This window comes from Scomber japonicus, chromosome 8 (genome assembly GCF_027409825.1).
Source record: "Scomber japonicus isolate fScoJap1 chromosome 8, fScoJap1.pri, whole genome shotgun sequence".
Classification (NCBI taxonomy): domain Eukaryota; kingdom Metazoa; phylum Chordata; class Actinopteri; order Scombriformes; family Scombridae; genus Scomber; species Scomber japonicus.
The window spans coordinates 20,684,160-20,706,852 of NC_070585.1; the positions used below are offsets into that span (position 1 = coordinate 20,684,160).

Sequence of the window (22,693 nt, forward strand, 5' to 3'; positions counted from 1 at the left end):
AATATTCTTATTCTTCTAGTTAATAACAAGCTGCACAGTGTAAAATCACAATCCTGGTTCCACTTAAACATATCTCTATTTTACATAACGCTGTAATCTATTCTTGGTTACATTTTCATTCTTGACATGCTCTAATGTTTTTTGTGCGTATTTTCTATAACTGCATTCTTATTCATATTATTAAGTTTAATTTTATGTTACCCATTTATGTACATATCACCTGCATGCACGTCTATTTGCTTACACAGGAATGCCTACCTGAAGCCCTTGATGGGAAACTGTTTGCAGACATAGCATTTGGCCTGGTGCTTGGTTGACTCTGCAGCAGCCACACGGTGGAGCACAGGCAGCCACACCATTGACTGGGGCTCCAGGCTCATCCACTCCAGGAAGTGAGGCACCTCAATGGCAGGTTTCCCTGGAGCCTGGACAAAGAGGGTGGGAGGAAGAAAAGTGCAGGAGACAGTAAACAACCTAAATATAGACCAAGAGAAGGCCAGGTACATAAAGTAATGAGAAGGTAAGGTGTGCTTCCCTTCCAAAGGTGGTCCTGCGGTGAAAAAAGGAATCAAAGAGAATACAAACAATACAAGGGGGTGAAAGACGATGTGCTACACTGTGGGGGATATCTTTTCCTTTTATGGAACTACTTAAAGAATTATAAAACTAAAATATAGCAGACACTACAGTAAATTATGTGCCTGTGTTTATACTGTACTGTATGCCTGTGTTTGTGTGCTTGCATACAGTCCATCTCTCCCTGAGACACCTGGTTGAGAATTACAAAAAGTGGGATAAAAAGGAAGTCAACCTAATAAAAGAATGACTTGCCATGCCCTGAAAATCCGTGATGTGCTAAATTCTCATTAAGTCTGCATCAGAGATGCATTAAGAGGTTGATTTCCCTGAGGCTTCTTCTACTGGCCAAGCAGAGTCGCATAATAAATGTGTGTGTGTGTGTGTGTGTGTGTGTGTGTGTGTGTGTGTGTGTGTGTGTGTGTGTGTGTGTGTGTGTGTGTGTGTGTGTGTGTGTGTGTGTGTGTGTGTTTGTGTTTGTGTGTGTGTGTGTGTGTGTGTACTGATCACAAAGTCTGTGAGGTGTACGGAGGTGTAGAGTCTCCGGGGATGAAGGAGCTACTCTTCGGAAGTAAAGTTGCCAGTGTCGCTCCATGTGGGAGGTCAAATATCATCCTCTTCCATACCTGACACTAGCTGACTATTCAGAGCACGCTGCCATTACACAAAGCAGCATGCTGATGAGAACAGATGGGATGCTTTAAAACATGATAGGAAAAGTAGAGTATTAAACATTCAGTTGTCCATAAAAAATCTGATTTCTGCACTACAGCTATATAATGCTCTTCACAAAGTATGAAAATGACTAAATGTAAACACTATTAGATTATTCTCACAACTCCCTGTTGATGCTGACCTAATAACCTCACACATACAATAACACCTTCAGCAAATTCATATTGCTCTGTATAATTGCCATATTCTGCTCTTTCTGTCTTAAGTCATATTCATCTGCTCCTCTATCAGCAGAGTCAAAGTCCACGTGAAGTGGCAGCAATTGCCGTATCCACATCTCCACAATATGTTGTCATTCATTTGCAAACCAAGTGATAAATGGGCAAATGGGTCACCTCTCAATTTGCATTACATGGATATTTCACCTGCAACTAAATGGCCTAGCATAGAGCAAATAGAGAAAGGAACTGATTTTAATCTGCGGTAGCTGATACAGCAAGCATGGACCAGAATAGAGTGGGTATAATTAGGACCTGCGTTGAAAATTAGGGAATTAAAAGGCTTTGCATAGGACCAAAAAGCCTTCCAAAAACCACTTCTGTACTGTTCCTAACCACTCCATAATTATGTGGTGTCCCAAAGTGAATGTCACAAGGTAAAGTTCCTGTAACCTGTAACGCATTCAGAACCAGAGAAATTAAAATAATCATGCTATGAACATGTCTCCTCATTAGCTACTGAACTCTGTGACCTTGCTTCATTATGTCAATATCCTCATAGATCATATTCTATAAGCAACTATTCCATTTCAACTTCTAAGGTTTGACCCACAGTCTATGCATGAGTAGTACCATCATGCATTATCTACCAGTAACTGTATTTTATATGCATTAAAGAAACACAATGCAAAATTAATGCACTGTAATGTCTGCATCTTTGTAAGACATCATTTTGAATACTCAGGGCTTCTTGAAGAATGCATTTAACTTCCTCTTCCTCTTAATGACAGTTACACTGTTATAAATAACAACGGTCTTCACATGTCTGGCAGCTTCCTGGTGTGACATCATAATTTTTTCATTCTTGGCTTTTGATGGAAAGCATCCAAAGGCTTGATTTTGCCATTCATCTTTTAAGTTTCTGACTTAAAAATTCTGTTTCTGTATTTGAAATACTGTCTTGGCAGCTATATGTTCTGCTCTGATTTTGCGGAGGTTACTCATTATTTTTCTGCACGCTAATTAATGGATTAGCAGGTCTGGGAGACATCAGTGTACTGAAATAGCATAAATAAAGGAGTTTTCAAGGTCACCGTCAACTTTCTCATCATTTAAGCACTGAAACTAGCATTGACAAGTCTTACAACATAACTAGTCAGTAACTCACTTGCATCTGGAGTAGATTAGCTAGTCTAACAGGGACTTTATGCCACTGATAAATTGTGCACGGTGGATTTATACAACCTACTGCAGACTTAAGATTTTATCTGTGCTTTTTCTCCATGGTGTTTGTGTTCATATGTGCGACAAACTGTACACGCACCATTGCCTTTCTGTGACTGTGTTTAGATGTAACATGCATGTGCCTCCCTCTGTCCTCACCATGCGGAAGCAGCTACGAACACTAGGCTCTACGTTACTGCCCCCAAAAGCAGCAACTTCACCTAGCTGGCGGGGGATCTGGATGGCCTCATGGAGCAGCATGCTGAGGTGACGTTGGTCTGTCAAACCTCCAGGACCAGACACCTGACGGAATAAATCTGCAACCACCAGAACATAAGAACATATATGCAGGAATGCATCAATACTGCAGTAACTGATCTGATTATAAACCAGTGAGAGTTACAGTGTTTGTTGCATTTGCATGGGTATTATCATCACCATCATGTCTACATGTCTACATCTGTTAATTAATGATTTGTATTTATTGCTACATATTCAGAAAATTATCAAAATATAAATTAAGAATTGAATTCCACAGACAGACATTCACAATTTATAAAATATTAAACTTTGTCTACAAAACAATTGTATAACATTATATGCTGTCACTATATGCTGTCATTTTTACATAGCCAATAACATGCCAACACAAATCTGTTTTCATCTTTTTTTCATAATGAATATTAAATTCAAGGCAACAAGTTCACCAAACCTTATTTTGTGGAATAAAACTCACTCAGTGAAATATAGACAGAGACAGAATCAGCATTAGTGGCCAGGCTGGTCTGCTTGGAGATGAAAGAGCTACATAAGTGGAGTCTTGTCAGGTTTTAAATGAGGCCTATTCTCATGAATCCCCTTCTCTGTACACTTATTCAGCCCTACAGGGTCAACACTTGGCTTTAACACCTGCATGTTAAGCAGAATCCTGTATATAGTCCTCATAATTAGAGCTGAGGCACATTTGACATTTTAAATGTTCACATTGAGCTGTTTGATAGAGATGAGTTTTGGACATGTTTTATGGAGACACTGCCACAGTATATAGGTCTATTAACACACAGTCTGCAAAGCTGCAGACACTGCAGTGAGATTATTGTATTCCTGGATTTGAATGTGCCAGCCACAAACTGCACAATCTGTACATTTATAATTAAACTTCACTTTGTGAAGTTATAAATACCTTTGCAGTGATTACTATTTTATATGAAACCAACTCTTTACTAAGTTGGGATGCATCACTCGCACAGTTTTGGTAATAAAGCCAAGTAAAATAAAGTAAAATGTACATCAGTTGCTAAGTAAAAAACAATGAAAATATGGCTTCACTGGAGCATTGCGGGGTCAGTTAATGAAATGATTACCTTAACTAACACAGACAAATACAGCCATATGCTACCCGCTCTCTGTGGCTGCACTTCCTCAGCTGTGCTGTGAGCTAATGTGAGCATGCTAACATGCTGACAATTATAATGTTAAGATGGGGGTGTTTAGTAAGTACAATGTTTGCATTACTGTCTCTCCCCTGACTGACTGTCGTTGCCATCTCCAGAGCCACACTACTAACATAGTTAAAGAATGCAAAAGTAAGGTTACTGACTTTGTTGAAAAAGTAAGACAAAATTAGGTGTGCAAATCCAGAGGACTACATCATTACTTCTGGAAAATAACCATTAAGAATCAACAAAGCCGTACTGCAATACTTCATGAATAACAATTAAATTCCAAAAATATAAAACAAAGTAGTACTCTAGAGTTGTATGGACTGATTCCTCCCTCAAATGTATTCAGAAAAATTATTTTAGTGAATAATTTAGGTCTGAAAACATCTTCAAACAGCTGCTATGGGTTTTTTTTTCAATGTGAAAATTAGAAGCAGAGACCAGTGCCAGCAGAATAAGTGTTGCATTTGTCCAATTAGGTGTGAAAGCATTCCACGTTCTTGTGCAGAGAAAGATGTTAAACAAAAGCAAGTAGCGTGACGTTGTATCACAAACTACTGTCACTATAGTGCCAAGTAATTACTTTTGAAATATTAAAGAAAAGATATTGAAAACCATATTCATTTTTTTGAATCACAAGCCAAACACAGACTATGATGAAATAAACACCAAAAGCTGGTTGATGCAAATGTTTCACATTTATTTGCCAATATTATTCCAGTGACGTCTGGAGATTTCAAAACGGGATCAGTCAGTGTTAGGCCACCACATGGCTATCTAAACCAAGAAAAAGACAGCGGACTCACCTCAGGGACGATTCAATTGAAGGCAAATCTGCTATATATCTGTCTTTAAGAGCAGGTGCAGATGGTGTGCCATACATGAATAATCTTGGCAAGAGTTCGGCAGTGTTGTCTCAGATCCTGAATCAACTACAAGCTGTTCTGGGTCCAACTATCATCAGTTCAAATGCATTTTACCTCCATGACTTGTGAACTGTGATTACAATAGAACAATAACAATATATACCTCTGACTGGAGAAGCACACTAATAAAATATTACAGCTTAAATTATAATCAAAAAAAGAGGAAGGGGGGACCCAGCTCTTTGCTAGTTGACTTGAGAATGATAAATGACAGAGAGCCATATAAAGAGATTGTGCATGAATGGTGTCTTTGGCAAGCAATCCTTTTAAAGCCTCCAGTGTACTTTGTAGAAGTAAAGAAAGCTTTCCTCAGTATGGCAGCAAAGTCATTTCCTCCATTAGACTAAGTGGATGTCTTTATGTAATACTGGCAATCAGGGCTGTTATGTTTTGGCTCATTGTTTGCAGTTGAGGAGGCGCATTAGGCACATGAGTGAGCATCAGACTCACATTTGTACTTCTCCTGGACGTCTACATTGCACAAGCTCACCAATCCCATCTTGAAGCTGAGAACACGCATTTTTCCGTTCCGAGCACTGAAGGAACAAAAAAGAAAGAAAAGAGAAGAGAAAGAAATTGCAAGGTTACAGTTTTTGAACTGTGGGTTATCTGAAATTGTAATATACTATGTCTTTGTAATACATTCATACGTTGGCTAAACCCTGCTGGGAGGGACAAAATGTGGAGGAATTATGTGGGTCAAAGCAGTATAGTATAGGTCAGTGCAATGGTGTGAAATTGTATTAGAGCACATCGAGAGTAACTAAAGGCACTACATGGACTTGATGAAGTGTTGTGTCCATGGGTTTATGCCCAGAGGAGCAATAAAAAACTCAAATACACCACATAATGTCACTTACAGACACATGCATGCATACTGTATAAACACATAAATTACACATATTCAGTGTTTGTGAGGATGACAAGTGCTGTCCCTGGCTGAAAAAATATTCTGATCATTGGCCAATAGCAAGGTCAGTGAGATGGATGCTGTTGTGCGTGACCTAAGCCTAAAAGGACCACTTTTTTCTGCTTGAAAGAAAAAAGAGAGCTATGGAGCGGATACTGTAGAAAGGCTCGATTTGAGAAGCAAACACATTATTGAAAATTTCACAGCTTTTGTGCCAATGTAGCCTGGAAGAATTAACTGCCGAGCTGAGCAGCATTGGCAGAAATCACAGGCTTATCAAATTAACATTTGAATCTTTAAGTGAGAAATCACGAACATCACATTCATCAGAGAACGTCAGATCAATGAACTATAAAATTGGATCAAACTGAGTTAGTTAAATTTCCAGTGCTGGGTGTTGCCTCAAATGTGTTGAAGAACTAAGTAGGGACACATACCACATTTTTAAATAGCTTAAGGTTGGGTCATACATAACTATTAGAGTTAGGTTGAAAAAGTTAAAGTCCCATAAAGAAATAAGAGAGGTCATGAGGAGAGCATTACTGTCTTTCCCCTGATTATATCCAGAGCTTGGTTGAAGAGCTGGAGAGCATGACTGGCTGTCAGCACCTTTCACACACACTCTCTACTGTGTGCCGCATGCCATCTTCAATATTCACCCCAGTGCTGTTCCCCAGGGGACATGTCACTCCTGCACACCCTGCTAGTGTGACACGCCTCTGGAGGATGCACATAACACACACAATTATACATACAAAAACCCACACAGTGATATAATACCATGCACCGGCACAAACAAAAACAAACCCACATAAAAGTGAAAACACAAGCATACACACAGCTCATTCACATTCACTGCTGATATTTATTGGGAAACAAAAAGCAATTACTGAAATTTATGCAGAAGGTAAAGGCTCTGATTGTCTCTCATTAGCAGCGAGTAGTTAAGAGCTACCAACCAAATTTACAGCACTTGTGGGGTTATTCCTGTATTTCTGTAGTCTGTGCTCAGTGGTTTCTCTTTGGAGACGACAAGAAATAGTCAATCAGGAGCTGAGATGGGGTGAATGTTGGTGTGAAAGAGGATTTGTTTTTACTGTGTCTCAGAGGGGATGATTGGCCCTCTGCCTGGACATTGTTACAGGAGCTTTAGCCATGCTGTGGCTCTTTATAGACGTCTGTACAACAAGATATTGAACAAGTAACATCAATCTGCACACAGGCTGTTGTTTCTAGGACAGTGAGGATTTGTCTAAAATAGTGTTTATTGTAATTGTTTATGGTGGCGTGAGATTGCAAATGGTGAGTTCTTGCGCATCACTGCACTGTGTGTTTCTATGGATGTGTATTTACCTAAAGCTTCATTACAACATACTTTTGACACCAACATTGACTCAGATAACAGCAGGTGATCAGGGTAGGTTTGCTGAAGACCTGCAGTTTGTTAAAACGTTAGCTGTTGTACCTTAGAAAAGCTTTGTTAATAATAACATGCTCTAATTCTCATTCACTCAAATGACCATATGAATACGCACAGTAATTAACAGTGCTGAACCCATTGAGAATTAATACTCAATACTGCAGCACTTGATTCAACACTGTCATATTATGCTTCAAATACCATGGCAACTCAGGTGACACACACATCTCTGTCATTTAAAGGTACCTGAGGAGTTTTCACCTTGAACAAACAGTTTATCAAATGTTCAACAGCTCTTACGGAAACACATTATGTGTGCCTTTTGGGTCAAATAAACATGTTAAACACATTTCCTTCCACAATCATGTTTGCTTTTTTAAATGTTTGAAACCTAGAAAAAGAAAAGAAATAGCTTATGATCTTCTGCTCTTGTATTCAGCGCATTTTCATTACTGCTGACAATTGTTACCACCGTCAGCAGAAGTATGTATCATGCACTTGCTTGAGGTGTGCATATGCTGTTGCAACATGAGATAAATACTATAAGGGAATCTTGTTCTACAGCACCACTTGTGATCAACTGCTGTGCAGGGTAACTTTAAAGCTAATCATTGTCATATCAGACAAGTGCTCAAAATTAGAACCCACAACTTCCTAGTGACAGTTCAAGAGATTTTACTTTGATATCAAGCACATTTAAAGGGGCCACACATTTACCTGGGTTAACAACACACACAAGACTTCACACTGCGTAGACTTTATCAAAAGGTAGGTATATCCTAATGGCACCAGCATAGGAGGTATATTTTTCAGCCCTTATACCTACTGTACATACATTCATGAATGTTTGACACTGATATGGAATCTACTGAGCTGTCCCTATGGATAACTTATACCACCCAGGGCTGTGATATGTCATGTAAGAGTCTTAGAAGACAGGCTTCCTATTTATCAAAGATCACTTGATGTTTTTAATGCATGTAGACTGTAATAAATAACTTAACAGTTATACTTTCAGTTCTATTTCTTACTGCTTTCAGGATAGAAACCTCTCACCCCAGCCCACCTGTCATAGACGTTGAGCAGCCAGTTTAGACACATGTCAACGCAAAGTGGAATGTTGACGAGGATGGACCGCTCCTCCTCCAGCCTCTCGTATAGAGCCGTCAGGCCATGGATCACCTCCACCACATCCATCACATGCTCCCCCTGCTGGAGCTCCTGCTCCCGAAACACCTCCCCGAGGCTGCTCAGCGCCACTAAATCCACTAAAGACACACACACATAAAAACTACTCATAACTTGGACATGATCATGCATATGCATTAGGAAGTGCAGATATGTGAGAAAAATCTCTATTCAGTGGTGCACTTTGAAATGTCATTATTTTTTGCATTTTGAGAGCAGGTGACACTTTTATCATAGCTATATGGTATTTTAATAGTAACCTGACATATAACATATACAAAGAGATGCATTTACACATGTAAACATCAACACCTACAATACATTTCTAAATACATGGCTGTGCATTCATTCTGTAACACAAACACACAGACAATGAGCAGGATCATCATCCTCACCTCAGTAAATGAGAGCATAGGTGACAGCTGCACTTATTCACCCTTTTTGCCCACTTAAGCCCTGCCAGATGTTTCAAGAGCAGTGACACAAATTTGATTTGGCTCTTCTAAACTAATTTGATGGGCCATCCCTTGGAATGGAGCTAAAAGCTAAAAGTGCCCGTTGATGCCAGGTATAATTGGACAGCAAGATAATGTGGTAGAAGAGAGACAAGATAACAGGAGTATTCTCGGGCTTGGGAGAGAATCCACTAAAAATGTATTTCTGATGGGCTCTTATACAGCACTGCTCAATCATTCATAAAGTGTGCAGAGAGAAATAGTGAGAATTCTGCAGTTATCAAGGCAGCATGGCAATTAAATTCTGCAACGATATCAACAAGTAGACCAGAGGAGAGTGTGATAAGAAAGCGGACAAGAAAAAAGAAAGAGGAAGAGTCATTGAAAGGGATTTTTTACAGCGGCCTGGGCATGCTGAGTTTTTATTACAGTAACTTGGGGCATGCAGGGGAGAGAAAGTGGAAGGAAGGCTGCAGAGGGAAAAGGAAAGTGGGTTAACATGAATGAGTCTATTTGTGAAATTGGTCACTTGTGGTGGCAAATATGGGCTAATGTAGAGTTGCTGAGAGCACTGCAGGTCATGTATGAGATGGATGAGATTATGGTGTAGAGCATGAGAAAAGGTGAGAAAGAGAGGGCAGGTTTGAGGTAGTGAGAAACTGGGAGAGCAGGCATAAATATTGCTTCTCATACAGTCAGAAAAAAGTGAGAGTGACATTATCTGACCGGTGAGCTCTGACCCTGAAGGGGCACACATTCAAGCCTTAACCATGCGGCAAAAAACTAATTGTCTTCTCTTTTGTAAGTCAAATGGACCAATTAATAGCTCTAATTACGTAGCATGCCAGCGATCCGGCCACTGATGAAAATAAGAGGGAATCCACTGGTTGAGTGGTTACAGTCATAGGTGCCTGAGCAATGGAGCAAGTGGAGCAGCTGCACTCCCACTATTAGACTTGGTAGAGCAAACATGGTCTTTTGCATTCCCACTTTTCTAATCATACAACTTTGCTATTTGTAAACATTTGAGGCAGTTTGATATGCAGTACAAGAATTAAAAATTACATTTTGCAGAATTCAATTCTTGCCTAGTCTCTTACAGTCAGAGAACTACACAAGACACGCTAACTACATCATTGCGTTCTGAATATCTGTGTGGTCAGGTAAGTCAAGACATACGTCAGACAGACACCCTGACTCTGTTGGTGCAGCCTAAAAGTGAGATAATTTTATTTTAAACTGCCCAACAAGAAGACGAGACATGATGATGCAAGCACAGGAACATGCAGATTGGCTAAACAGCTTTGATGAGCCAAGTGTAGATATAGGCAAGGATATGAATGGAGAAGCTAGTTAGCTACCCTAACAAACTATGTACATAGGCTGTCCTTCTCTCTCACACACACACTCTCTCTCTCTCTCTCTCTCTCGCTCTCTCTCTCGCTCTCTCTCTCGCTCTCTCTCTCTCTCTCTCTCACCCACGCTCTGCCTCACATTCTTTACATGAGTAGCCTAAGGTCATTTATTCAACCAGTTCAGTGTATTCATAAGTGTGTTGCTCTCTTTAATGAAGAATGATGTGACAGTGTGGTGCAGGGAGGACAGAAAGAGACCTAATATTTTAATATATAGTGCAATATAAAGTGAGCATTATAGTGAAAGAACAGCTTTATTGGTCATGATTGAAGACTCTATATTGCAGGAAATGGCAATTTCAGGTGTTAATTAAATGAAAATCTTCCTGCCGTACCTCCCCTGGCCTGTCACTAATCTTGCACCCCTATTTCTAATTATAATTAGGTACCCATGGTTCTAGTGGCTCTTGAGTTTATCAATAATTTTGATTGCTGCATTTTAAAGCCAACCATAAAAGATTGCAGAGAACATTTTCAACCATCTCTCTAAGTAGTGTGGAGAGGAGTGATGATTCCTTCGACAACTGGATAAAGAAATGTGCCAGAGCTAATCGTTAGATCTCATTCCAGAGGAGAGCTTGTCATAGTGGATTACTGATGGTGCAGGATAACAGTATATCACTTAACCAGCCACTCTAACACTGCAGATAGAAATACTATCCATGAAATACTGAACGTACATCTCAAAGTCTTCTGAACTCGCCGCAGCTTCATAGCTGTTCTGTATGCTGAGAACTTGATGTTGTTCAGATCCGCTAATGGAGAGAGAGATAGAGAGAGATAGAAAGAGATTAGAGTAAATGAAAAGATGAAAGAAAATAAACCCATCCCGCCATTGAGGAATTAGACATCACTATCTCTCCCCCTGTTTGTCACGCCATTGCAGTCAGTCATTAGCAGTATACTCTATTGCTATTATCATCTATGTACGTGTCTGTGCACATGCATATGTGTGTCTAGCAGAGCATGTGCATGCAACAGAGCGCCTATCTCCCCTGCAAGCACCCTGTGTCAGATCAGATTAACAGTAAAACACATGATGTCGTTTAATCACAATTAATTAAAGGCTAAGTAAAAAGCAATCACAGCACTGGCAAATTGGGCCTTGTAGGTTAATGACAGTAGCAATGTAGTCCCTAAGGTGTTTGAAATACAGGGCCCTTAATGAGCTGTGTGACAGGGCCTTCAAAGCAGACACCCAGTGGTGCGGGTGCTGCTGCAGCCCAGGGGGGTCCAGGGCGAATGAGTATGACTCAGACAGTGCTTTAATTGTCTCCTTACTCACCCAGTGCTTGGTACAGTTCTGTCATCTTTGGATGGTCCCAGCACGTTGTCTGGGCTTGATGGCTTGGAGAAAATGTGAGAAAATGTGAAACAAAGGCAAGGAAAATACATGAGGGACACAAATTTTCAGGTCAGAAAGATCAAGGTAAAATGGAGTACAAATGAGCCGAGTGAGCAGAGAGAGGCAGGTGTGGCAAAAGGTGAAAGGAGTGAGATCAGAGGGTAGTAAGTGTAAAAAATGAGAGGGCAGCAAGGGGTGACCATTGTTTGCAGAAGATCTAAGGCCTCTAAGGGGAAGACATACGTCAAACATGATAAGAAAAAAAAAATCACTTTCAGGCATCAAAGTTATGTACCACTAGTACTCTGCTGGATACATACTGCCTGTAATTTAAAATGCTTCACTCAGAGGCACCACATGAACAATACAAGAAATCTACACACACCAAAAACACACAGTTACACCAACTTTTTCTTTATGAGCATGTTAAACATTAACCCTTACATACTGTTCAGGTCAAATTCGATCCATTTTCACATGTGTGAGCAGTAAAAACAACCTAAACACGATTCTTTTCATTTCCTTAAGTGAGCCAGAATATACAAAAATGTAAATGTAAATGTAAATCTTTTAAAAATTATGCAGCTGGTAACCTTTTCTATACATGCTGAGTAATTAAACATAATTCAAAAATCATCTTTCTGTAATGCATTTTTCGCATTCAATAAAACTAATTGAAATTGTGATGGCTGTTATGTTTTCCGGTTTTAGGTAACATAGACCCATAAAATACTGTGATTGTGAATCCTAGCTGGTGCAGTAATACAGCCCACAAAGACTTTACTAGCAAACTAAAACAAGACCCACAAGGCTCTGTTGCGATTATTAAGAAAATACATTCTCATAAACTTTAGATGAGCAAGCTGTGCACATAATAATACCATCCTCTAGGCACAAACACACCTACACGCACCTGCACACACAAATTCATAGTTCATTGATAAAAGCAGCAGCACACTAAAGGTGAAATGGTAATGATGAAGTAAATAGATAAACAAATGAGTGCTCAGGTAAATGGGGTTCACAGGAGCTCAATATTCAAGTTCATCTCTTAATCATCTCATATTTATCGGCTCCTTAATGATAACTGTACAGAAGTTTGGGCAAAGGAAAGCTCTTGGCTTTCAATATAAAACCCTTTGACTATATGAGTTAAATTGCACTTAGAGGGAGGACAGAGACAGTTTCTTCTATCACAGGCTGCTATTGATGTTACTTGTACAAATAAATCAGTTTCCCTAAACATCCTTTGTCACCATGAGCTGCCACATTTCCCTAAAACAATTAACTTTGTTGGAATAGATGGTATTCATTGGACTTTAACTGCTTGAATTTCAATAAAAAACTGTAAAAATTGCGGTGTGTATATTATTTTGCTATTTGTTTTAATATGGCTATTATGATTTTTTTTAAATACAGTTCAATTGTCTTGTAGAAACAAAGCCAAAAGCAGCAGGAAAATGAGTTGTGAGCTGCATGTTTGTGTGTGAGAGACATGATCAATATGAATCTGTGTGACAGCAGCATTTATTTTTTGAGGTAGATCGTTAGGTAAGTGCTTGGATAATAGTTGGCTCCTATGTGTGCATGTGGCTGTATCCATATTTGATGTAATTAAATTGAATAATAACTTTAAACATAATAATAATAAAGGGAAGCAAGTTATTCCCTGGGTCTTGGTTTTGACATTTCTTTTTTTAGAACAAGGGTATCCACAGGTGGATGTCTATGTTACAAACAGCCTGTTTACATTAGATAAATAAAAGGGTAGTGTGACCAATTAAATTCTGCTCACATGTGCTCCATGGACATACAGAAATAATACCAATTTGTCGTAAAAATAACAAAATGTTCCCTCTTCAAACCAGCTTTCTACCCTGCAATGGAAAAAGTACATGTATTCCCACAATGCAGACACCTTGAAGTTGTACTTACTTGATGTAGTAGGGCACTTTGTTTGGGGAGATAGCACGCTCCCATGGTATCTGCACTGAACCTGTGAAAACACACAGACACGAAATCTATTCCAAAATAGGCATGTCATGCATGAAAAGCCATTGTGCACAATAGCAGCAGACAGTGTGTCCATTCAGACCTTCTTAACAGAGCTGCTATGGTGTACAACAGGTGCAGTAAAGCCAAACAGAAAGGTCTATTGTGTCTGATTCCCATAGAGTGTTGGTTTGTTTGGCATGGCGTAATAGTATATTGGCGGTAGAGAAGTCAGTGAGACAGGGTGACTGTGGTGTTTTAACCGGCCTCCAAACTGAACCACAGGGGGTTCAGGTGAGGATCAAAGAGGACGGACTGCACTGGAAGAAGCAGGGGGAAGACAATACGCACAGAAACACAGTGAAACGAAGGCAGACACACAAGGTTACACGCACACATACACAAACTGTGTCATTGTCCATTACTGTATTATGACATGGCACAGTGCAGTCTTGTGTGCTGGTAGCTCTGCATATGAGAAATACACACATACAAATACAGTGGTGGAAAAGAAGGCATATAGAAGAAGCACTCTGATCGATATTTTTAGTATGGGGCTCTATTGGAATAACTTTGCATGATACAGCGTGAATAACTCCTTTTTTATGTTATACTGGCCCTTTATGCAGCCCTCAGTCTGAAATAGACTGTTTCAGCTCCTGTCTCTTTGAACCCTCACTGTATGCAAATTGGCCGAATCAGGACACTACATGAACAAACACTAGTAGTGGGAAAATGTAAATTCAATTCTCAAATATAGCAGAACATTTTCAAGCCTGAATCTAATCTGAAATATGTGATTGGACAACATGTTCAACCCATTGAACAAGGCTATCAACAGATGGCCATTTGTGCAAAGGTGGATGTAGAAGTAACTTTGCAAATTAAGCATTCAGAGTAGGCTGAAACATTGGGCTTTTGACTTCCAATGAGCATTTTAACATAGACATCCAACATCATAAACGTAAAAAAACAACTGAAAATCACAAAAATAACTACTCCTTTAAGTAAAACTACAGAAGTATTATCATCTAAATGTACAATGTGATGGGGTCTGAATTACACCCTGCTTTTTTGTCTGGGGTCAAAAGCCAAAAATATGAATTTGAAGAGTAACTAGTAATTACAGCTATCAGACAAATGTTTAGTGGTGTAAAAAGCACAATATTTCCTACTGAAAAGATTGTGTGCTATTAAGTAGCATAAAATGGAAATATTCAAGTAAATTGCAAGTGCCTCTAAATTGCCCATATGTACAGTACTGGAGTGGATGAACTCAGTTGCATTTCATGACAGCATAAATCTATCTACCTTAAGCACCATATGCACTATACCATATGTACTATATGTTATATTGGATAACACGCTAAAATATTAGCACACTGGGGCATAAAAAAACACTGACGCAAAACCAGACGTTCCTGCAGGGTGCAGTGGGCTGAGCTGGCAGTGGCATAGTGCTATATAAGCCCCAGTGTGGCATTTCTGAGCCAGCGTGACAGCAGTAAAAGTGGATGGGGTTGGCGAGGACACCTGACACACAAACACATACCACTTCAGATACACTCCCACAGAAAGCTCTACAACGCACAGCTTTTCCACTTCTTCATCAGTTTAAACTAGGCAAAGTAAATCATATTTTTCGGCCCCGCTGCTAGCATTTGAAGATCAGCAGGTAAGAGAAGAGACAGAATACAGAAATATGTGGCTCTGCTCAAATGAGAGCAATGACTGTTGTGATGAACATCACTGGGGATGCTCATCGCCACAGTGTGCTGGAACTGATGAAGACAGATGAACAAAGCCTGCCAGCTCCACCTCTAACCCAAATACACACACACACACACACACACACACACACACACACACACACACACACACACACACACCATATCTTATAGCCTTATCACAAAAAATTGTAATACATCTAACCTTTTTTACATCCCCCCACAGTCTGAGACAGTGCCTTGGCACAGCATGGCACAGATTGGTGCAACATGAGGCACTAACTTCAAATAGTAGAGGAGGACTCTTACTAGAAAGGAAGTGCTGCGATCCGGGGCCAAAGTCTCTGTGTGCATCCTGGAGCTGCTTCAGCCGCTCCTCTATGGAACCCTGAGGACACACACACGCGCACGCACACACGCACACACATACACACACACACACACACACACACACACACACACACACACACACACACACACACACACACACACACACACACACACATATATATGCAGAGTTAAATCAAAGGGAATCATGCGGTTCATCCCTCTCCATCTCAAATCCCCACAATAGAAATGCATGCACACAGACCACCTGCTTCTCCCCCATTAGTTAACTGTGGAATATAAATGATGTCTTTTTCCCTCTGTTGGCCCTCTTGAAGGACTCTGAAAGCCTTTGAAGAGTAGCAGGTAGGAAACGAAGATGGAGATTACAAAATAATATATTTTGTGGAAACGAGGACAACGATTCCTGGTTGCAGTGTCAGCATGCAATAGAGCTGTTGGAGGAGAAGATGAAATGAATGAGGTGGGGAAGGAAGGTGTACCCAAGCCACACGTGTTGTGTCAATAATCATGGAGACTGACTTGACAAAATTAAGTTTGCCATTGCCTTTGTAAAAGCATTTTGCATCAGTTATGTTTCCCATAAAATGGGATTTAGTCTGCCTAATCCTGGTTTATTTGAAATGTATTGGATTGGGCACATGAATCATTGTCAGCTGGATGTTGAAATGCATCCCCAAACAATGGGAGGAAAAAAAGGTACTGATGAAACAGATAAAGGAAGAAACAGAAAAGAGTGAGGGGACTTTAAGCTTCAAAAAGAAGCAAAGGTAATGAGTTGTAATGGGTAAAGTTAGATATATTAAGTTAGCGTGCATGTCACCAGAAAATAAAACAATATGATTTGGATTTAAATTGGTTTGGACTAATATCGAGCATTGTCAATGCGCCGTGGAGATGTAACTGCCAACAGTGGGGTATTGTACAATCTATTTGCTGTACAGGCAATTTGGGCTGCCATAAGGAAGATAAATGACTAAATTATCCGTGATCAACAAATATTAGCAAATCAAATTTGGAAATACATTTTCGCTGGCATCAGAGCAGCCAAAATCATCAGGCCACAGGATGTTGGTGGGATTTATCATTTATCATTTTAATTAAGAGAGAAATCGGCCAGAGAGAGAGACAAAGTGAATGGCTTCTCCATCTTGCTTAATTTCACTGAAAGATACCAAGATGCCAGGTTGGAGCATCTTACTGCTTTGAAATTAATAAGGGTGGTTGAGCAGAGATAGCAAATCACCTGGGGTGCAAACCAGCTTGAAGAAGGCCGAAATACACAGAAAAAGGTGTTTAGGTTTGCTGTTTGCTATACCTCATATACTTCATATGCCACTCAGGCTTTGTTGATATCCCTAAAACTCAGAGAACAAATCAGGATTTGAGAAATTAATATGTGCTGGTGACTATGGATACTAAAAGCCTTTTTAAGAATGTTGATCCTTAGGGGGGATTAGAGGCTCTTACATACTTCCTGAATCAAAGACCAGAGGACACACTACCTCTCACACAGCACATCAAAGATTTGGCAGAAATTGTCAAAAAAAGAACTTTTTCATGAAGACTCTTTTTACCTCCAACGCAAAGGGACATCAATAGAGAGCTAGCTGAGTCCCAATTTTGCCTCTTTCCATGTATCTCTTTTTTGAAAAAGAATGTGTAATGAGTCCCAACAATCCATTCCTAGAAGACATGGCACTATGGTGACACTTTTAAGAGAATGTCTCCTTGAAATAAATTTGTCACTGGGATTTTATGCATGTTTTAAAAGCCATTTAAACTTAATTTAAATATAAAACTTTGAGACATTATTATTGAAACAGAAGGCAGGTAGGCTACCAATGTAATAAAATTGATGCTCCTATTCATGTGTATGCTTATTTGATTCCATGCAACGGAAAAACATCAGTATAGCTTCATAAACAGGAAAAGTGTCTTTAAAAAAACATTATCTACACTCTTCCATTGACTGCTCCCTACAATATTCCAACCTAAGCCAAGACCTGGAGAAAATCAAAGGTAACTATATTGGAACCCTAGCACAGGCGATTCAGGGTGAACATTCATCGGGCTCCACCTACTGTACCCATACAATCCAGTAGAGGGTAGACCACCAGACAATGCAGGCCCAGAAGGTGGTGGTGGGCGGGGGGTTGTGTACCATAGCTGACAATCACACCACCTTTTTCACAAATTCTGAGTCACCCTTGCAAGCACAGACCTTGAAAATGAGCCCACCATGTCCAAGAGATGGAGCCTTATGAACAGACAAGGCACAGACTAAGATGTCTTTTACTCTCGCCATGAATAAGACATGTGGAATGCGCTCGGACAATAGTGGGGTTTCCTTACCCACCTGCCTGTAGGCTTAGGAGATGCACTCAGAAAGCCAACTAGCTAGGACTTTCTTGGATGGGGTTTTACTGGCCACTCCTTCTCCATAGCACTTGAACAGCTGTTCGGTGTGCTGAATGGGGGCTGTGTGTTTAATATGATATGCCAATGCATTTACAGGAACAATAGATGCGATTTTGCTGCTCTGACATGCCCATAGGGTAGAGACAAAATTCCTCTAGCTCAATAGCTCTTGACGTAAATGAGCTCCATATGTTCTTCAGTCTGAGAGTAACACTGCTGTGGTCACCATGAAGCAGCAAACAACTCAGGTGAACTGAGGGCACACACACTTACTCTCTTAGCTGAAGTTAGCGCAGGAAGCAAAGCTGCCTTGAATGACAACAGAGAGGAGTGCTCCAGAGGCTCATAGGAATCACACGCCAAGGGTAGTAAGTAGCCCATGGGGGGTGGTGACACGCATCTCTGCATTGTCTCCTAATCCTCCTGAAACGTTTCACGAAGGGGTGAAGACAAAGCACTCATGTCAGAGGAAGTAGCTGCAGCATACACTTTAATAGCAGCAAGAGGACAGCCTCTTTGCTTTGTAACAAGCAATGGTGTATACTGCTCCCACTGCCTGGATGGTCTGCACCACCTGTCAAGCCTGTCCAGACTGCATTTGTCTGTCTCTCAGGAGCCAAGCCTGTATAGGTTGGCTCAACATGGGCAGCACACCTATTGAGTCTACCTCCTGAGACATGGCCCCCTGAACTTGAGAGATGGACCAGGGCTGGGTGGCTAATCTTTCTGCATACTACAGTGCCAAACGGCAGGCCAGGGCTATCAGGATGACCAAAAGCCACTCTTGTCTAATTCTCTCCAGCAGATGGGGGATGAGACGAAGAGAAGGAAAGGTGTAAAGCCTTGGCTTTGGCGTGTTTACAAATGCATCTCGGATGACAGATATTGTTGGGACACCCAATAACTAAAGACTTTATGCATTGATGGTTCACAGCTGAGTGACAGAGGAAATGGACCTGAATAGACTGTCCGGACCAGGACGTCCTTTCTGTCCTTTGTTCATAGCACGGTGAGTCCCAGCCACATGTGAGGCCCACTTGGCAAGCAACATCAAACACACTCCATGGCAGTTGCAACTCCCTAAATTGGAATATTTATCTGGCCAATGGTGCAGCCCAGATATTTGACCCATTTTGCTGGTGCAGGAGGGAAATCAGTCCCATGACTAGTGAGTTTGTTTTCAGCGGCTCCTTCCTAGAAGCTTCGACACGTTGCCAAATGTTTGGGAGTGGAGGTGAAACAAATGCTGTTTTAGTTGGATGAGTCAGATGTTCCGCCTCATGGCCAGACATTTATCTTGAGCTCTAGGTCACTCAGACATCATACAGCCGAAAATGATCCAACCATTGTTGTCATTGAAATGGAGGAAGTCCTTGGCAGTAAACACAGGGTGGTGGCTGCATCAGGTCACTCTCCATGTGGTCACGACTGAGGTGAGGCAGAAGAAATATCTGTCAGCAGTGGCGATGAAGTGAGAAGGACATACTGTCTAAGACACATGTAATCTGTAGGCACTTCCTGATTGGTCGGCTACATACATTCAAATGTCTGTGGGCGACTGGGTGCATGTGATTGGAGGAAAGTATTACACAGTCCAGTAAAGGGCAAAGTTTGCATGAAATACATGGTGTGTGACTCTGCCTTGCTGTGATTTGTTGCAGCAACAATCCAATAGGTTTCACTTGGAGGACAAAGACTCAAGTTGAAGCAATTGACTTTATTTGCTTCACTCAGAGCTAAGAGCATAGAAAAATACTGGCAAATAAATCAAACACAACTAGTTTATATTGATCTGCACTGCATTGTTTGGTTCTGTTCTGTTCGTGAACTGTTTAATTTGGGGGCTATTTTGGGGCCACAGGGGGAATGTAAAAGAGTATTATGTAAAAAAAAAAAAGTATCATGTTCAAAAGAGAGAGAGACAAGGAGGAGGAGAAGCTACAGTGGAAATTAAAACATCATAATAACAGCATGAACAACAGGGTGTGGAGGAGTTGTCATGAAAGTTATCTAATGAGAACAGGGTGTTCTAACATGAGGTGAATGAGTTATGTTGTGCTTGCAGGAAGACCACAGGGTGCCGATGCAGAATGCAGCCTAAGTTTGAAAGTTACCTACTGTAGAGATGAATCCATACATTCAGCTAAGCATTGAGGGGAGGGCAAGTCCAGTTCAATGAATCCAAAGCACTTTATTCTTAAAAAATTTAAAAGGCTTCAAGAGTAAGTGCTTTGGATTCATTGAAGACTTGACCTCTTCATGTAAAAGCATGGGTTCAAATCCTGATTTTTAAAAACATTTATTCATCTACTCTGCTACATATCTTATTTCAGTTTCAAATTTATAATCTGTAAAAAATCAAACACTGTGGGTACATCCCAATCCTGTCCCATCTCACAGAAGTCATTCCAGTCTGCCATCGTAAAAGGCATCCAGAAGTGCTTATTTCTGCTCTGAGGAGTGAGGAAGGAGGAGAGAGGAGAAAGCATGGATCCCTGATGAGCCATGAGTGACGATACATGAGACCAACCTTTGCGAAGTCTTTTACCTGCTGACACACCCCCTTATTGGAAAGTAGCTATTGATTGGACACTGTCCATACATATAGATGAAAATAATACATAATATAAATGCATTCTGCCAGTAGAAATGGATTATGTGCCACTTACCAGGACAAAGTATACAGTATAAATACAGAATGCAGATTATTATTCATGTGCAGGTGTTTGTTTCAACATGTAACAGGCTACAGAGATAACAGCTGCTCAGGCAGTGATAACTGTGCACCATTATTAGTGTTAGGATAGTGCATATTTGGGCAGACACAAACTCCATCAAAAGTCTCTACAGCTATCAAAGCTGACTGACAGATAATCCAGCTGTGATCAGCTGCTGCTGTCCTCAGAAATGGACGTCACTTCACATAGTGCTTCAGAGGAAAGGATGTTTTATTTTTCTAAAAATATATTTTCTCTCCTCACATCTTTTCATGTCTTTAGTGGGAAGGACTAAGATGCAAGGAAAAGACACGAGTGTGGGAAACATGGATACAATTTAAGGGAATTGGGATGTACCCCATATCTGTGCAATTATATGAATTAACTGTTAAAATTCAATAGTTTCAGTATAATTATACTCAAGAATAGGTATCATTTAAGTGTTATTCTCACCTCCCTAAACTGAACTCATTAAAAAGTGAGCTCAACACATCACAGAAAAAAAGTGCTGCAGGAAAACAACAGCTGTTAGATAACAGGTTATTACAGTGGTTAAAAGTTGATGGAATTAATAATAATAACATTGTGTATGTTATTATGTTATTTAACTCAACACTTGCTGCAGCTGCTTCATAGTAAAATCTTCCAACCAAAGAAGATTGACTAAATTACTGTGAAATGAAATTGATGTCTTTAGCAATTGTAATTTGTCTTGCAATTTTTTGTGTGTTATGTTCCCAATCTTTGTATATTTGTTGATTATTGGTATTTGTTTAGTTTTGATATTGGTATGTTACAAAAATCAGTAAACAGATGTTTTTTAAAGCAACACACTTGAAGGCAATAGTGAAGAGCACTTAACACTTATCATTGGCAAGTGGACAATTTGTGACACTCCTATTATAAATATGATCAAATAGGCCAGTACGTTCATTTGCTTTTACTATCTCTGAGTAAATTAGGCAAATTAGGAGGCTTTCATCTTTGAGCATGCAAAGACTTTCTGACCACCCTGTTAGAGCTTGTCATCAGAACATGGCCTTTTATTAAAAAACACTCCAATTGTCCTTCACATGCTCAAAATGCCTGAAAGCCTCTGATAAATCCTTAAGTGGAGCCTTTACTATGGACAAACATCACACTTGAGATGACTGTGATGTACGCTGAAGAAACTACTGGTGACAATCTCAAATAGACAATAGAGACCTGTCAATGAACTCTACCTGAAGCACTTTCCATCTGCTGTTAAGATGCTCCAGGGCGCGGGCATTCTCCATCGACAAATGTACATCGGAGATAGCCAGCTGGTGGGCCAGATCATTGATGTGCTTCATGCCCTCCTTCACCTGGGTCAGCTCCTCCTTAAATAACTGCAGGATGATGAGAAAGAAAAAGAATGAGGGGGAGAGAGGAGATCAGAGAGAACAATCAAGGGTCTACTTTCTTGTTTTTCTTCTTTAGAGTAAGTCAATTAATACCTAATATCTCCAAATCTGCTGACTGTGTTTTGATGTCAGCAGGAACAATGTAAAAGGGAGAAGCAACAAAACACATCACCCCTTATGATAATTACAAGCAGCCTAGGAGCAAGTGCGCATGCTTGTATCAGTGTATGTGTTGGTGAATACTGTAGTGCTGAAACACATCCATTAATTGATATGCCAACATCAATCGACAGAAGATTAATCTGCAGC

The 22,693-nt window shown here is 40.2% G+C and overlaps 1 protein-coding gene across 1 annotated transcript in view; it reads right to left on the reverse strand.

Annotated features, from left to right (window-relative positions):
* Positions 1–22,693, reverse strand: part of drp2 (dystrophin related protein 2) — a 75,966-nt gene that overhangs the window by 15,150 nt on the left and 38,123 nt on the right. Inside the window, exons 8-16 of the mRNA XM_053323647.1 lie at positions 22,223–22,369; positions 15,823–15,901; positions 13,730–13,790; positions 11,735–11,796; positions 11,130–11,204; positions 8,458–8,659; positions 5,512–5,597; positions 2,853–3,010; positions 259–425 (exon numbers count right to left, since the gene is read on the reverse strand). Of these exons, the coding sequence (XP_053179622.1) occupies positions 259–425; positions 2,853–3,010; positions 5,512–5,597; positions 8,458–8,659; positions 11,130–11,204; positions 11,735–11,796; positions 13,730–13,790; positions 15,823–15,901; positions 22,223–22,369 (1,037 nt within the window). The remainder of the gene's footprint in view (positions 1–258; positions 426–2,852; positions 3,011–5,511; positions 5,598–8,457; positions 8,660–11,129; positions 11,205–11,734; positions 11,797–13,729; positions 13,791–15,822; positions 15,902–22,222; positions 22,370–22,693) is intronic.